This window comes from Aedes albopictus, chromosome 2 (genome assembly GCF_035046485.1).
Source record: "Aedes albopictus strain Foshan chromosome 2, AalbF5, whole genome shotgun sequence".
In the NCBI taxonomy this organism is placed as follows: Eukaryota; Metazoa; Arthropoda; class Insecta; order Diptera; family Culicidae; genus Aedes; species Aedes albopictus.
In genome coordinates, this window is record NC_085137.1 from 458,265,908 (window position 1) to 458,283,913 (window position 18,006).

Consider the following 18,006-nt stretch of genomic DNA (forward strand, 5'->3'; position numbering starts at 1 on the left):
TTATTTGCTTTTCAAACACTCAAAGATAGATTAATATCAGCACCAATATTGTGTATTTTCAATCCAAATGCGGAAACGCAACTTCATTGCGATGCAAGCTCATATGGCTTTGGAGCAATATTGCTGCAAAAACAAGAAGATAATAATTTCCATCCGGTTAGTTATTTTAGCAAGAATACGGATAAATTTGAGTCTAAATTACACAGTTTTGAATTGGAAACTCTAGCAGTAGTTTATGCGATTAAACGTTTTCATGTTTATTTGTCTGGAATGAAATTCAAAATTTTTACCGATTGTAATGCTCTAGCGCAAACACTGATAAAGAAGGAAATAAATCCAAAAATTAGTAGATGGGCTTTATTTTTGGAGAACTATGATTATTGTCTGGAATATAGAGACGAAGTAAGAATGAGACATGTAGATGCTCTGAGTAGACAAAATATGTCCACGGCCAATGAATTGGCAGATGATGTTGAGGTAAAAGAAATAAATTTGTTAGATACAGAAGACATCGAAAGAAATGTAATTTTGGCTCAAGAGCAAGATGATAAATTAAAAAACATAAAGCAACATCTTGAAAACAGTACTTTTCCAAATTTTGAGTTGAATAATGGTATCCTTTTTAGAAAAAACCATGATCAATTATTATTAGTCATTCCAAAACTAATGATTGATAATATAATCAGGATTTGTCACGATGAAAATGGACATATTGGTTTAGATAAAACAATGACAGAAATCAAAAAGCATTATTGGTTCTCAAATATGAGAAAAATTGTTAAGAAATATATTTCTAATTGTTTAAGTTGTATATTTTATAGCCCAAAAGAGGGTAAAAAAGAAGGATTTCTGAAAAGTATTGATAAAGGAAGTGAACCTTTCAATACAATTCATGTAGATCAGTACGACCCGATTCAATTACCATCTAGTGGAGGTCACAAACACATTTTAGTAATAGTAGATGCTTTCTCTAAGTTTGTAAAGTTTTATCCAACCAAGACAACAAACACGGATGTTACAGCAAGCCAGCAAGAATCATTTCGGACAGAGGTTCTTGTTTCTCTTCTAATAAATTTGAAGAATTCATCAAAAACAATCACATTGATCATGTTAAAACTGCAGCATACACTCCAGAGGCAAATGGTCAAGCAGAACGTGTGAACAGAACATTAACGCCAATGCTCTCAAAATTAATTAAAGACACTGGTCTCAAATGGAATCAATTGTTGAATAGAATGGAATATATATTTAACAATACATATAACAGATCGATTCAAAATTATCCTAGTGTTTTATTGTTTGGAGTATTTCAAAGAAATTTAAATATAGTAGATCATAATTTGGAAGTATTTGTAAGAAATTTTCAAGTTAATAACAATCGAATAGATTTGCAAGCTGAAAGAAATAAAGCAAAAGAGATGATTCTGAAAAATCAAGCATACAATAAATTGGCAACCGACAAAAAGCGTAAGAAGGTAAATGAGTACAAAGTAGGAGATTTTGTTGTTCTTAAATCAGTTTCACCATCAAAATTGTCAGAAAAATTTAAAGGACCATACGTTATCCAAAAAATTTTACCAAATGATCGTTATGTAGTAACGGATATAGAGGGTTTTCAAGCATCTAGTGTTCCTTTTCACTCAGTGTGTTCGCCAGGAAATATGAAACTGTGGTTGTCTCCCAATAATTTGATTGGTCAAAATTTAACTGATGAAAATGACGATGAGGACATCGGTTAATCAGGATGGCCGAAATGTAGTAATAATCATGGTAGGCACTGACTTAGGACGGACACATAGATGTTGACATTCAATAAACAACCTTCGAACTGAACAGTTGTGTTTCCTTAAATGGCCAAGAAATTCAACACAGCAAGCCCTGTTTGATTTGACGTTTCGTTTCAGCTCCGTACTAGGATGTTTAATAAAGCGACGCTTGTTCATTTCTTGAGCGATTCCTTGACTGAATTTTACACTCATCGAGATAGCCCAAGAATTTTTTTTTGCGATCTTCGTACTACCCATTAGTTGGTAGTGCAGCCTGGACACTGTTGTCCTTCTGACTTCAGCTAGATTGAAGAGGTACGTCTCGAGCGTCTGTTCAACAAGGAGGTGCTGCTCAAACATAGCGTCTTTTCTGGCATCCTTCGGCTGAGTATAGCCCACCTATACCTAAGAAAGGCAGCTCCACCACGGGTGGACCTTAGGCCAGCAACCTACTGTTCCCGAAACCCAAAAGCCGTTACAGATACCGAATATGAAAGATTGCAAACTGATTCAACGGCAACGATTTTTAGCACGAAGGTTGCTAGAATTTGTACTTGAAATGTGCTAACCCTAGCGCAGCAGGGTAAAATGGCACAACTAGCCAATAAGGCATCCCATATGAAGCTTGATATCCTAGGACTGACCGAAGTCTGTTGGCCGAACTTTGGAGAACACAAATTGTCGTCGGGCCAAATTCTACTATAGTCTGGCTTAAGAGAAGAACACGCTCCTCGTCACCGTGGAGCTGATTTTCTGCTCAGCACTCCCGCGCACGCTACGCTCATGAAACGGGTACCTATTAATGAGAGGATAATTGTAGCCCGATTTACAACACGGGTTTGAAGCCCTATCTTGGTCCAATGTTATGCGCCAACCGATATGCTTGCAAGCAGTCTTGTTAGAGAGCACAGTCATTTGAATCTTTTCGTCGATATTCGGCCTCCGTTGTCTCCGACATTCGCACCACCAGCAATCAAACGAAGCAAAAGTGTCAAACGAATGCACTTCACCACGATAGCGGCTACGGGAGACGGTTCGGCTTTTATTATTCCTGTCTTCTTCCATAATAAGTGCTATGTTTGCCATATGTGTGTCGTATTCAATACAACATGCAAGAATATACTAATATTAACATTCATAATCGGAATTTGCTGAAAATCTATGCGAAAATCTAGAGATCTTCGTTCTACCGCTCGTATCAAGCTCGTATTGTGTGTAAGAGCAAGAGGTAACGGTAGCCCACGAATGTAACAAAGCAAGCTGACACCCGACTGCGGCAACGAAATGAAGGTAGAGAAAAGTGTCGAATGTTTACAAGACTGCTTGCAAGACAAAGATAACTTTGACAGTCATTCAGCTGTCGTGGATAAGATGATTATACATATCAATATCCTCATAGGCGAGTTCAACGCGAAGCTTAGTTATGACAACTCATGGTTTCGGAAACATGAGTGAAAACGAGGAGCTGTTTGCAGACTTTTGTGGCAACAATGACACAGTGATTGGGGGATCGCTCTTTCCTCATCAATTAGTGCACAAAGTTACCATGGGTCTACCGTGATAGTGTCACGGAAAATCAAATCAATTGTATCAGCATCAGCCGAAATCGGCGAGATCCGACTGCGCATTGCCAGGAACCAGCGACAGGAGGAGAAAATCGGGCGCCGGTTCAACACACGCCGACCGGAAAACGCTGCGGTGAAAAGGTCCTTCGTCGAGGAGCTAGAGAACCGTGTTGCGAATATTCAGAAGGTGGAAGCGGCTGCGAAGGTGGTGCGAGATGGACCAACCAATGGTCTTAGCCAGTCGAAAAGACAAGTCCAAAGAAAAAAAAAAAAAAAATCTTGAATCTCGCGGTTGTGCTCATTTTTGGCGACTGAAGCTCACTTGTTGCTGCGACGAAGGTCAATAGCGCCATTCACACGGGGCGAATATTGATCCATAGACCACCTCACGGCGAAATTCTATCTCTTTCGCTCTTTCAGAGAGTTTGAAAACAACAGGACCAGTACCTGTCAAATTTGACAGGTGTTGGTCCTGTTGTTTTCTAATTTCCCGTAGGAGAGAAAGAGAGCGATTTCTTGATGACGTCACCGTGCAATGGGCAATAAATGGCAGTTTTGGTGAAAACATTTCTCGCGTTTAGTATCATACAGGCGTATCTACAATGATCGATTTCTCTTCATCGATTTTCTCTACGGATTATTCCGCGAAATGCGGCCAATATTCGAATGATCTCTCGGTGTGTTTCAATACAGAACGACTAAGACTATCATCTAAAACAACAAAAACAATCGAAAATGATTTGCCGGCCAAGTTATTTACCAAAGAGAAAATCGACGAAGAGAAATCGATCATTGTAGATACGCCCGTATGATACTGAGCGCGAGATTTAAAGTATAATAGCTCCGCAAATATATTGATAACAATCCTTCAATTTCTCCCCTATCTTCGTATTGAACAATTTTCACTACAATATTTCCCCTCCTCAGGCATATCATGTCAACCACCTTATCAATAATTCCCCTCCTTAAATATTTATATCAATACCAGGGAGGATATCGTCCATAATTTCTCCAATATTTCCCCTCCCGAATATTGTCAAACCACGTTGGCCAAACCATTCCTTCAATCACTTCCTTCCAAGTATTGATCAAACCATCCAGACCTTTCCATCAGTATGAAAAAGATAGCACATGTTTGAAAAATTTTCCTGAAGTGCGATAGAGGCAGCAATACAGAATAAGCATGAAATGCAGGGCTGGTAGGGGGAGTTTATTTCCTCGAACAATATTTTTTATTGGCGTATTCTTCGATAACAAAACATTGTGTATTTGAACGTTAATTGTATAATTTTAATTAGTTTTAGTCACATACACACCAGCAAGACAACATCGTTTAAAGCTATTAGCGTATATCTGATACTGCACTTATTGTTAATAATTATTCAGATAAGTGAAACGTAATGTGTGTGATACAAATGACAACCCATACAAAAAAAATGTGTCATTAATCTGTTCACCAGAGATCGTCAAGGTTTGAGAGGGCCCGTCCATAAACTACTAAACTCTGAAAACGGAGGGAGGTCTGCCTAAAATCTACGGTCTGTCTTAAAAATTACGTGAGGGTGTTCTGTGAATCATACACCAATTTCAAAGGTTTCATATATATTGTGTGAAACATCTAAAACGAATAATTTTTGCGTGTCGTAATTTATAGAACTACCTTTAATACCGATACCTTTCCTATGGGTTAAACATAACGTCGGAAGTAGTGCGCTAAATAGAGCATCAGATTTACTATACAGCGCACTACTTCCGACGTTATGTTTAACGCATAGGAAAGGCATCGGAAGGCAAAAAAGTTACTTCCGACAGCAATTAGGTGCTAAATCCACAATATACGATGTCAATTTTGAAAAGCTTTTAAAATCAAAAAATAACAATATTTGATAAAAAAAATGTTGAATGGCGATAAAGTTAATTTGCTGAATATTATACATTTAATCATGAAAAAATTGAATAATACCTTGATTCAATAGCAAATAACATTTCTTCGAGTATTTCTCACCCAGTATCACATATCTTAATTTTTATATTGCTTAAAGTTGTGTAGAAGATTTCAAAACTTTCTACACTTTGCCGTGCTGAAATTCGAGATTCAACTTTTTTTAATGGCAAGAGAGGGTTTTACAGTGGTCTATAGTTGATGACCTGCGACATTTGTCTTTGTATAACTTAGGGGCCATTCACTAATGCCGTAAGTCGTAATAGAGAAAGTTCTTATTCAGTTCGCATAATATAATAAATGCATCCTGTTATATAAGACATATTATAATGGAGATGGGATGAATAAAATATTTTATTTTTCTCACGTAGTTTCTAAACGCCCCATAACATGGAAGTACTTCCATAGAAAAATACACAATTGATATGCACCTTTGTTTAGTTTGGTCTGATCATTTATCTCGTTTGGTGCAGATTTTATTTCAAAATGAAAAGTGATAGTGAAGTGGATGCAGATTATTCGGACGAAGAATTGTCAAAAAACGACGTATTAAGGCGTTTCATAGAAACATATGAATCGCTTCCAGAGTTGTGGAATGGCACTCACGCTGCATACACGAATAAGACGCGACGAAATGCAGCACTGGATAAATTAATTCCCATTTTTTCGGCAATCAAACCGGGAGCAAAACGAGAAGATGTAAGGAAAAAAATTAACAGTCTGCGAACGAATTTCCGGAAGGATTTAAAGAAGATAGTCGCCTCAAAGCGATCGGGAGCAGGTGCTGGTGATGTCTATTGCCCCAGCTCATGGACCTTTGAGGCCCTGAAATTCCTTGAAGGAAATGAGCAACCAGTTCCGGTTCAAAAACTAAAAACCGTGAGTTTCTCAAACACACAATATGATTGTTAATATGCATGAATTATGTATTTTATTATTTTACTTTAGATGAAAAATAACTACGATAGTGAATTGGAAAATCCTTCGACTTCGGGTACAGTTTTACAACCTCAAAAGATATCCAAAAGCTCAATCGATAACATATCCGCCCCAGTGAAAAGGCAACGACAAGCAGGTACCGCAAACCGACAAAACGAGCTGCTTGAACTAGCATGCCACTATCTAAGTAGCGAGCAACCTGCTACACAAGCAGAGATACCCGCCATCGCTAGGGCCTGGGGCGAAAAACTGTTAACCCTTGATGGAACCCAAAGAATTTTTGCAGAAAAGGCTATAAATGACATTTTATTCGAAGCTAGCTTGGGAAACTTACGCAGAGATGCTTCGAGTTCGAAACATTCATTTGTCTATGCAAAACCGGACTTTGTGCAAGTGAGTAGTGTTAGCAGTTTTTAACATTCTCTACAGCAATTATACGCTTTATAATGTATTAATTCCAATGCATTATAATCTATATATTTAGCAGGATTTGATATATTCATCTCCTTATCGATCTCCGAGAATACATTCTCCGATAAACCACCAGAACATTCAGAAGTTTGATGTCGATGAGGTTGTCGATAGTGCCTTCTATGGCGCCGATTCAAACTCACTTTTTACGGCTGGACCAAGCAATCGAGAATCGGACATGGTGTTGAACACTTCAGAAACAAACGCTTCCTCTGGATTCAAAACCGAGGCAGGGAATTCTGAAAAAGTAATGATCATAAGTAGTAAGTAGCCAAGCAATTTATTATCTATTTTTACTTCATAGATTCAAAAAACTTCCTCAAAAGTTCTCGTTGTTGAAGTTGCGAATACGATGCAAAACATCACCAATAATGATAATGCAGAAACCGCTGCATTCAATGAAGCTGAGATGGAGTCTGCTTCTGTGAACGATGCTCAGATCATGGACATTGCTGATGGACAGTATGCTGGGGAAGTTTATGAAATTATTGAACCGAATAACTCGTATCCAACTACACATGTCATACCGACGGAAACCATTGAAGAAAATGCCCAGTACATATATTACATTACACAAGTTCCATCAACCCTGGAACCTCCAGCTGAGCCACTTCAATATGACGTCATTTCAAACGTAGAATCGATCCCTGAGACTGACTTAGCCGAAACCATGGACACTGCAAATAATGCAATCTTAGAAAAGTCGTTAACTACCTATTTCAAAACCTTCACGAGTAATTGATGTTTTTTTTTATTAATTTATGTTCGCATTCATGTGTGTCTATCCTAAATATTAAGATATTCGTCATATTTGTAACCGAGTTTGTAACACTAAACCGTAAAATTTGAATTCGCCCTTAAAGTTGTATGTTACTATTCGATGTTTTTGTTTACGTAATTTTATTTAATAACAGCGTGTGGATGGATACTGAGAAGTACGACTTGTGTTTACACTTTCACCGTAAATCTGATTACACCAGATTAAGATATACAAATGTATGAAGCCCGAATACTTCACTATTTTGAGGAAGGCTACTATCACTTAAATAAATTTATTAATCAGTCAAAAACTTAAAACCATATCTTGTCAGATTATCGCACCAGAATACGGTTTCCCATTATTTTAGGTTTCATTGAAGTGCGATTTATGATTTGTTTATACACATCCAAACTACTTTTGCAATCTCTAATATTTACGAACCAATGCACGAGCTTATCACGGTACCACCGTAAATACCACGAAAATAAACTCGTTTCGATGGTCACACGGCACCTCTCAAAAGTCAAATGGGTGAACACGCAGAAGTCGGTCCACTCAATAATGAGCAAGATCTACTCAAATTTATATTCATCCCATGGCACTCCTAAAGTGAGCAAGGGGGGCCTTACTCATTTTTGAGCAAGTGCTTGAGAGCCAAAGCAGCATGAGTAAGCTTCACACATTGAAGCGTTTCGTCACCATTCCGGAAGAATGAGTAACTGTTACACATAAATGCGAATGCTTCGCTTGCTCTGAAAATGTGTGATAGTTACTCATTTTGATGAAATTTATTATTTTTCAAGTTTTTTGAATAAAAAACAGTAGTTTCATTTAATTAAAAGTTTAATACTAGGTTTAATACTATAAATAAAATATATATTAAATACTTGATATAAATTCAGTTGTCGCAATATCAACCGGATTATCCATTGCATGCGAGTTCCAGCGATACAGTTTTCCACCTAAATCAAATAAAAACTCAATTTAGCAACTTATTTCAATTCATTTTTAATTAATTAAATACTTACTTTTTGGGATCATCCTTGGAATCATCACGAAGAAAACAACTTTTTTTTATTTTTTTGTTGAAAAAATTGACAAACGCTCGCTTTTTGGAGCGTTTGTCAACACAAGTCCAGGAGCTCAAAAATGTGTAACTGGCCATCAGCTCACAGCGTGAGTATGACGTACACATAATTTTCACACATTCTCCCGGATTTGCAGCGATGCTCCACAGTGAGTAACAGTTACTCATGCGATGAGTGAAGCAGTTTAAGCGTGAATACTTTTTAGTAAACTGTCAAACTACAGAAGTCGTGTGTTGTGTAGACACAAGTGCAATGACAAAAAAAACATTTTTTTTAGTTAATCGGTTCTATTTAATTCTAACTCATTTCTTCTGTGTTTCAAATATTAATTCAGTGAAAGATTATTGGTGATTGTGTCTAGATCTTGCCTTCGTTATTGAAATAGTTACACAAACGGTCGCGAACATCCTTTGCAGATTGGATACAGTTCCTGCTCATAGATCGCTGCAGATCCTCCATTAAAGAAGGTTGATCATTATTCTCATCCGGTGTAGGGCATGGACATTTCTCAGCGGCTAGAAAGTTATGCAGGTAACAACATGCCAATACTACTTTTGTTGCTTTCTCGGGTTCCAAATTAATGGGTTTCTGGAAAACTCCGAATCTGGTGTTAAGAATACCAAATCCATTCTCAACGACGGATCTTGATTGTGCAACTCTTCTGTTGTATTCCTGGCGTTCTGAGTTTAACGATTTTTGTGCGTATGGTTTCATGATGTTTTGGTGTAGTGCGAAGGCCTCATCTCCAATAAAAACATACGGATACGTTGCAGTTGTGTTCGGAAGCGGGGCCGGTGCTGGTAGGTTCAAAGAGTTGCATTCCAGTAGCTCTCCAAACTTTGAGTAAAACATTACTCCACCATCGGAAATTTTTCCATTAACGCCAGCATCTACCATGATAAACTCTCGTTTAGCATTAACCACTGCCAGTAACACGATACTATGAAATCCTTTGTAATTGTAGTAGAGTGATCCTGAATGTGCTGGTTTTTTAACGGCGACATGCTTCCCATCATTGCACCCAGGCAGTTCCAAAACTGGTACTTCTCTCCAAATCCATTGGCAATGACCATCCAATCTGCTGCTGTCGTGGGAAACTGAAAATAAACTTTTCTTCTATACACTATTTACTAAATATGTGTATCAATGGTATTTTACCTTAACATAATCTCTGAGTACATACGTTATTGCTTCACATGTTTCCAAAACGGCTTCGCTAATTGATGCTGGGGACATCAAAGTGGAAAATTTCAAGTCTTCAAAACTTCTTCCTGTAGCTAAATATCTCAACGTCACTGCCAAGCGTTCCGTCACAGTTATGCACTTTCTCATATGAGTATCTTGGCGGCGTATAAGCGGATCAACCATATTTAATAGTTTGTTGTAAGTCTCACTATTCATTCTGAAATAGTTTAGGAAATCTTCCGGATCTGATACAGAAATTTCACTGAGAAGAACGACATGTGAATAAACATCGCGCTTTTTGAGCCACTCTTTCATCCAATATCGTCGTTTTTTATCACGTTTAACACCAAGCGCGAGAATAATTGCAAAACAGGCTTTCTTACGTGGATCCATTTTTGTTTGAATGAAATGGACACCATGCTTATCGCTCGCTCCTTTCAAATATATTGATCAAAATGATTTTGGTGATTCTGTCATTCCATCATTCCATCAATGAAATTCGAAGCGATGTACAAAACTCGGTGGCACCACACAAGGATGTTCGACATGTATACACAGTGGGCCTATATACTGCTTTCAAAAGCCTAAAAAATGCTAGCCAGCTAAAACATTATTGAATCTGTTTTGTTATAATACTGCATAATTTTGAATATGCGTGGATTGCTCTTAAAAAATATTTTTCCGATCTGGAACTATGAGCCTGAATCCTGCATTAAACCGTTTTCTAATAAGATTTTTCACAAGGACAAAATGACATGGTCTCTATTTTAAGAAGAAAACTTAATAGCATTGAATGTACATACTTTAAGATATTCAAATAATTTCTCGAACAATGCTTTCTAAAGGTCGATACAAGATTATAATCATTTTTGATTACCTTCAACGATTTTATCATGCGACTGTCCGCAAATGGTAACAAAAAATTAAAGTTTTACGATGAACAATTCTGTAACAAATTTTGAGAACGACGTATAATCAATGGTGTTGCATTGATTATACGTCGTTTTCAAAATTTGTTACTGAATTGATTAATTGAGTTCAATGATGGAATTCAAAGTCCAACAAAGGTACATATGTTAAACGTTGAAATGAACGATATTTTATTCATCATATAATGTAAACATATCATCTGACATATTCTATTTATTTTAAAATCCTACAACTTCACCAAAAACACAAGTAAGAGGTATGGATGCCATTCATGCCGGGCTATCAAAATGGATAGAAGTAATCTATAAATTTTGAATTGCAAGGAATTGAAACATAAAATTTGATTAATATCATTTTTCAAAAAAAATTAGCTGACGATTATAAATTAAGAATGTCATTCTGCACAGTTTTAATAATCAAGGAATAAGTACTAACAAAAATACGCCCTTAAAAAATGTTGCACGAGAAAATGGATTTCCATTCTAGCCCTGGACTGGATGTTCTTTCTCGTGATTATGAATAGCTATATCACTACCTCAGTCGCACTCCAGGATCGTTCCCAGAGACAAATGCCATCTCCCTTGCACTGCTGGAATATGGATTGGTTGATAAATTATTGAGGAAATGTTTGGCACAACCTCAGGGGAAATATTGAGAAAACTGGTTGATGTGCAGAGTTTAATCAAACTGCGGGAGGGGAAATATTGAGGATGGATCCCTCTACTTCAATCCTCGCTATTGCAGGTTGATCAGTATTCCATCAAGATTCAACATTATCGTCCATCTTTTCCTCAATAAAAATTTATGCAATACATTTAGCAATATTGTCATCAAATTGCATTTCTTGATGGGTTTGAAGAAAAGATTGAACCTCTTGGTTGAGTCAACTTATTGATAAGTGTAAATGGCACTAATAAGTGCCCATATCGTTTGATTTCGATGATACTGTTTTCTGTTTTCGGAGCTACTTCTATTTTGGAATTTGTGGAATTTCTAGTTCCTACGCGGAAATTGAAGATGGATTGTTTGTGGAATATACTGCCCTGAACCGCATATCAGTCCTGTCGTAACGAAAGATGATTTTGGAAATTACATCTAATCGCTGCCACAATCGTTACCAGAATACCGCGCTCTTTTCATTCGAGCTCAAGCTTCTCTTCTTCTTCCTCGGCTCGGCTCCAATCCGAGCTACCTTCGTTCGAGCCACCACACTCCGTCACCGTTCTCGCATAGGGTTCGGGTCGCTATCCGTCTCGCTCTTGGTCGCGCTTCAGACGGTTGCAACAAATCTTCGTTAAGTTTTGCTGCTTTATGCCGTTTCCACGCTGATTCGCAAAGGGATGCCTTCAAATAGCGTGTATGTTTCCTTTTTCGATACACACATAAGTAAATCCAACAAATTGATCTAATATGCTAATCTAACCCTCTACAATATTCCTCTTCTCTACTCTGCAAAAATAATTATATAGGTTGTTTTTTAATTCGTCGAAGTCATATAAAATAATTAAATTGGGAATCGTGAAAGAAAACAACAGTCGCAGCAAATAGCAAATCAGAATCGGTAAAATTGCATCTAAAAATACCAAATCCAATATAAATTCTACTTCCAAATCCAATCCAAATCCAATTTAAATCCAATCGAAATCCAATCCAAATCCAATCCAAATCCAATCGAAATCCAATCGAAATCCAATCCAAATCCAATCCAAATCCAATCCAAATCCAATCCAAATCCAATCCAAATCCAATCCAAATCCAATCCAAATCCAATCCAAATCCAATCCAAATCCAATCCAAATCCAATCCAAATCCAATCCAAATCCAATCCAAATCCAATCCAAATCCAATCCAAATCCAATCCAAATCCAATCCAAATCCAATCCAAATCCAATCCAAATCCAATCCAAATCCAATCCAAATCCAATCCAAATCCAATTCAAATCCTATCCAAATCCAATCCAAATCCAATCCAATCCAAATCCAATCCAAATCCAATCCAAATCCAATCCAAATCCAATCCAAATCCAATCCAAATCCAATCCAAATCCAATCCAAATCCAAATCCAATCCAAATCCAATCCAAATCCAATCCAAATCCAATCTAAATCCAATCCCAATTCAATGTAAATCCAATCCAAATCCAATCCAAATCCAATCCAAATCCAATCCAATCCAAATCCAATCCAAACCCAATCCAAATCCAATCCAAATCCAATCCAAATCCAATCCAAATTCAATCCAAATCCAATCCAAATCCAATCCAAATCCGATCCAAATCCAATCCAAATCCAATCCAATCCAAATCCAATCCAAATCCAATCCAAATCCAATCCGAATTTAATTCAAATCCAACTCCAATCCAATAGGCTCCTAAAGGCCTATCTCAATTTCTGCATAATTCGATCAAGCATTGATTAAAACGACATGTTTACTCATTTTTTTAAGTATTCATATTAGGTAAAGCCCATAAAATATATTTTCAAAAATTTTAATAATTTTTGCAACACTCCTTGTTTAGCACTAAATTTTGGGTAAATTTGGTTTACCGTGTATGTCAAACAGGAACATTTATTGTCAAAAGTGAGCCAATGTGGTGTCTTTTGCAACCCGCCGTTTCACTTTCGTTACGTCAAGGTTGACCTCGAATGTCAAACAAGACCTGCTCATCATTATTTTATTTTCAAGTTTATTAACTATTCTGTTATTGTTTAAGTTCGGAAAAATTACCATTGAGATCAGAAAAGCATGCTCTTTCGTGTTATGCAGCAAAACCGGGGAAATATTTTTCATTTTAGGACCCTATTCAAAACCAGTCCAATACCAAATCCAGTTAAATACCAAATCCCAATCCAAATCTAATCCAAATCATATTCAAATCCAATCCAAATTCCAATCCATATTCAATCCAAATCCATTCCAATACCAAATCCAGTTAAACACCAAATCCAATCCAAATCCAATCCAAATCCTATCCAAATCCAATCCAAATCCAATCCAAATCCAAACCAAATCCAATCCAAATCCAATCCAAATCCAATCCAAATCCAATCCGAATTCAATTCAAATTCAACCCCAATCCCATCCAAATCCAATCCAAATCCAGTCCAATACCAAATCCAGTTAAATACCAAATCCAATCCAAATCATATCCAAATCCAATCCATATCCAATACAAATTCCAATTCATATTCAATCCAAATTCAGTCCAATACCAAATCCAGTTAAATACCAAATCCAATCCAAATCCAATACAAATCCAATCCAAATCCAATCCAAATCCTATCCAAATCCAATCGAAATCCAATCCAAATCCATTCCAAATCCAATCCAAATCCAATCCAAATCCAATCCCAATTCAATGCAAATCCAATCCAAATCCAATCCAAACCAATCCAAATCCAATCCGAATTCAATCTGATTCCAATCTAATCCAAACGCAATCCAATCCAAATCCAATAGAAATCCCATCCAAATCCAGTTCAATACCAAATCCAATCCAATTCAAATCCAGTCCAATACTAAATCCAATCCAAAACCTAATCCAATCTTTATCCAAATCCAAACCAATTCTAATTCCAATCTTTGATGTGGATTCAAACAAAATCCAGTTTCGATCCTATCCAAATTTAATCTTAAGTTAATCAGAATCAAATCCAATCCGAGTTCACTTCAAACTCAACACAGATCCAATTTAAATCAAATCCGCTCCATATCCAACTTCAATATACATATGAATAACCTCATTTTTTTTAAACCCGTCTAATTTATCATTTTCAACAGTATCAAACTTTATATCTGCTTCTTTACATTGCTTTGTCTCCATGTGTCATTTGATTCTGCTGCCTTCGCCAGTTATGTTTCGTTCTTTTTCCAATCTTTAAGTCTGTTTTTTTTTCAAGTGAGCTTGTTCATAGATTAATCGCTTCGTTTTTTTTCTTCAACCCATATTTTTTTTTTTGCAGCTGCATTTGTAGAACGTCGCATTTTTTCCTCAAACTCATTTTTTTGCTTTTTATGTTTTTTTTTTCAATACTTTTTTCCGTTTCCTCTTTTCATGTTTTTTCATGGCGTCTCATTTTTTTCCATTCCATCTCATTTTTTTTCTCTCTCATTTTTTTCCATTTCGTCTCAATTTTTTTTCCAAACCACTTCATTTTTTTCGCTTTCTCTCGCTCCATTTTTTTCTCTCACTTTTGTTTTCCATTCCATCTCATTTTTTTTTCTCTCTCATTTTTTTCCATTTCGTCTCAATTTTTTTTTCCAAACCACTTCATTTTTTTTCGCTTTCTCTCGCTCCATTTTTTTCTCTCACTTTTGTTTTCCATTTCGTCTCAATTTTTTCCAAACAATTCCATTTATTTTTTTTTCATTTTTTCTCTCGCTTCATTTTTTTCTCAATCCGTTATTTTTTCTTTCTTTTTTTCGCATCTTTTTCCTTTCATATTCTCATTTTACTCATCCTTTTTACAAATGCATAACTTTCATCCATTTTCCTCCACAGCGTCACAATTTTCTCTAAATCATGCCCGTTTTTCGTTATACTCCTGCTATTCTTCCAAGCTTCCCTCCTTCTCAGACTATAGCACGTTTTCTTTGCAGTCGCTGATCCACAGGTCCCTCTTTTTTTCCCACCACATGCCGAAATTTGAGCCAATTGTTGTCACGATACTCCGCACCAACTAAACTTATACTTTTAAACACGTTAACATTGCCAAAGAATCAAATATTAGCGAAAACTTTCACAAAAACTACACTACCGGCTGCGTCATTGTCGTAACGAAAGATGATTTTGGAAATTACATCTAATCGCTGCCACAATCGTTACCAGAATACCGCGCTCTTTTCATTCGAGCTCAAGCTTCTCTTCTTCTTCCTCGGCTCGGCTCCAATCCGAGCTACCTTCGTTCGAGCCACCACACGCCGTCACCGTTCTCGCATAGGGTTCGGGTCGCTATCCGTCTCGCTCTTGGTCGCGCTTCAGACGGTTGCAACAAATCTTCGTTAAGTTTTGCTGCTTTATGCCGTTTCCACGCTGATTCGCAAAGGGATGCCTTCAAATAGCGTGTATGTTTCCTTTTTCGATACACACATAAGTAAATCCAACAAATTGATCTAATATGCTAATCTAACCCTCTACAAGTCCCATTTGCATTTTCGACGATTTTGCTTTTTTTCACCAATGGTTCTTGTTTTTACAGCTTTTTATTATTTCTTCTAGAGATTGGTTTCAGAAAATTGGCCATGGGTTCCTTCAAAAATTTTACATGAATTTCTTCTGAACCTCCAGGAATCTCATTAGAAATTCATCTGGAAAACCTTCCAAATTCTCTTTCAAAAAACCATCCATGGATTCTAGACATTCTTATAGTGTTAGATTTTTTTCTTACAGAAAATCTTGAGTTCAAAATTCTTTCGGAAATTTCACCTTGAATTTCTTCAAAAAATCTCCAAATATTTCATCATTAACCCTCGAACGATCGCGCTGTTGTATTTTGTACAACACGATGAAAAAATCTCGCTTTTTGTACTCAGCATTAGCGTGGTGCTGACGCAGGTAGTCAACCGCGCGAGTTACGGAAGGTTAATAAATTTTTGGGATGCCTTACTCAACTAACATTTTCAGCGCTATCATATGCTTTCTGTTGTGTAACCATCGAATTGAAGCAGTCAACGCTGAATAAAAAGAGAAGCTAGTCAAATATAAACCATAGGCTAATACTCAGCTGCAAAACAAACACCATACAGCTACCAAACTCGGTTTTTAGAAATCAATCACTTGTCACTGGGGCTGACTTTACCGCACTCTATTCCAACTACGGGAGATATCCCGGAAGATGTTAAAACTTGAACAAATCGAATAGTAGTCCCCACTAACAAAACAGCTGCTACTTACAGTACAATCCGTAATACTGATAAATCCCCAAAACAGCAGCGCTTCGAAGGCCGTTATGCGATTTCATTACATATAGAACCTGTAATAAAGAAACTGTTGGCATACTAACACGGCTTGTCGGATGTAAACATTATTTTCAAAACAAACTTTAAGCGGGATATGTAGCTACTACACAAATACTTTACAGCTATCCATCTCTTTGCTGTGAAATTATTTGGATTGCTTTTATTGCATTTTAATCCAACTCCAGAAGATTTACCGGAAGATGTTCAAATTGAATAAGAGTTCCAGTCAATGAAAGAGCTGCTTTTATACAGTACGTTTTGTAATGTTGCCAATAAACAAAATAACAACGCTCTGTAGCCTTCTATAGATTATTCTTTCAGCTAGAAGCTGTGAAGAAAAACCTGTTGGCGCAACCCCACAGCTTGTTCAATGACGTTTGACGTTTCACATGCTTTTGCAGCACGAAGAAGTTGGGTAAGGTTTCTTGTGGCACAATTATAAAGCCTTGTCTGGAGTAAAACAAAACGGGCAACTCTCTATGCTACCTATTTACATATATAGCAGTGTGGCAGCGAGTACATCATCGGGACCAGTGGATACGGAGATCGGGAGTTCGATTCCAAGTAGCGGCAAGTACTTTAATTATACAATTTTGAAAGCGATAGTTCCCATTAGACATGTAATGCGTCACGGTATCCATAACCTAATTATATTTAATCGAGTAATTTGGGGAAGCCGTGTAACTATTATTTAACAACTGTGAAAAGGCTGAAAAGCGCCTTCTCAAGATGTTATTCAGTTAGTGGTTACATAGGAGCCGAGTAAAGAGCTATGACTTGGTGGCATAGAAGCTGCTCGCAAGTTCACCAGATTCATAGGTATAGGGCTTGCATAGAAGCTTCCGTCCATATGTACAACACCGTAACTCAGCATGAAGCCGTATTGAGGATGCTTTGTTGACGTTTACATTCACAATAAATGTTAGTTGGGTAAGTTTCTCCATAAATTTTCCAAAGAATTCCTGTAGAGAGCGTTCAAAAATGGATCAATTGAAGCCTTGGAAAGTCCATACATTACGTCACACAAAAGTTGTCCATTTTCGACCCCCGTCTTCAACACGGCACACTTTTCTTATGGGATTTCTGAAATTTTTGTTTGGGTTGTCACACTTTCCTGACGCTCACTCCTTCCTCAAAGCGTGAAGTACCCTCTTCATAAACAACTCCAAGAATTCCTTTTAAAAAGTACTCGAAGGATTTTTTTCAGGAATTCTTCCATCAATTCTTTCAAAAACTCTTTCAGGGAATCTTCAATAAATTTCTCCAAGCATTCCTCCCAGGCATTTATCTCCAGGCATTCTTCCCGAAGATCTTTCATGATTTTTTTTGTGATTCCAGCAGGTATTTTTTCGGGGATTTTCGCAGAAGTTCATCAACAGATTCCTGCAGGAGCTCCTCCGAG

The 18,006-nt window shown here is 37.0% G+C and overlaps 1 protein-coding gene across 1 annotated transcript; it reads left to right on the top strand.

Annotated features, from left to right (window-relative positions):
* Nucleotides 1-5,247: 5,247 nt before the first annotated feature.
* Nucleotides 5,248-8,241, top strand: LOC115263064 (uncharacterized). Its single transcript, XM_062848632.1, has 2 exons — nucleotides 5,248-6,152; nucleotides 6,222-8,241. The coding sequence occupies exons 1-2, from the start codon at nucleotides 5,760-5,762 to the stop codon at nucleotides 6,627-6,629; spliced, it is 801 nt and encodes a 266-aa protein (XP_062704616.1). The 5' UTR covers nucleotides 5,248-5,759; the 3' UTR covers nucleotides 6,630-8,241.
* Nucleotides 8,242-18,006: the final 9,765 nt, after the last annotated feature.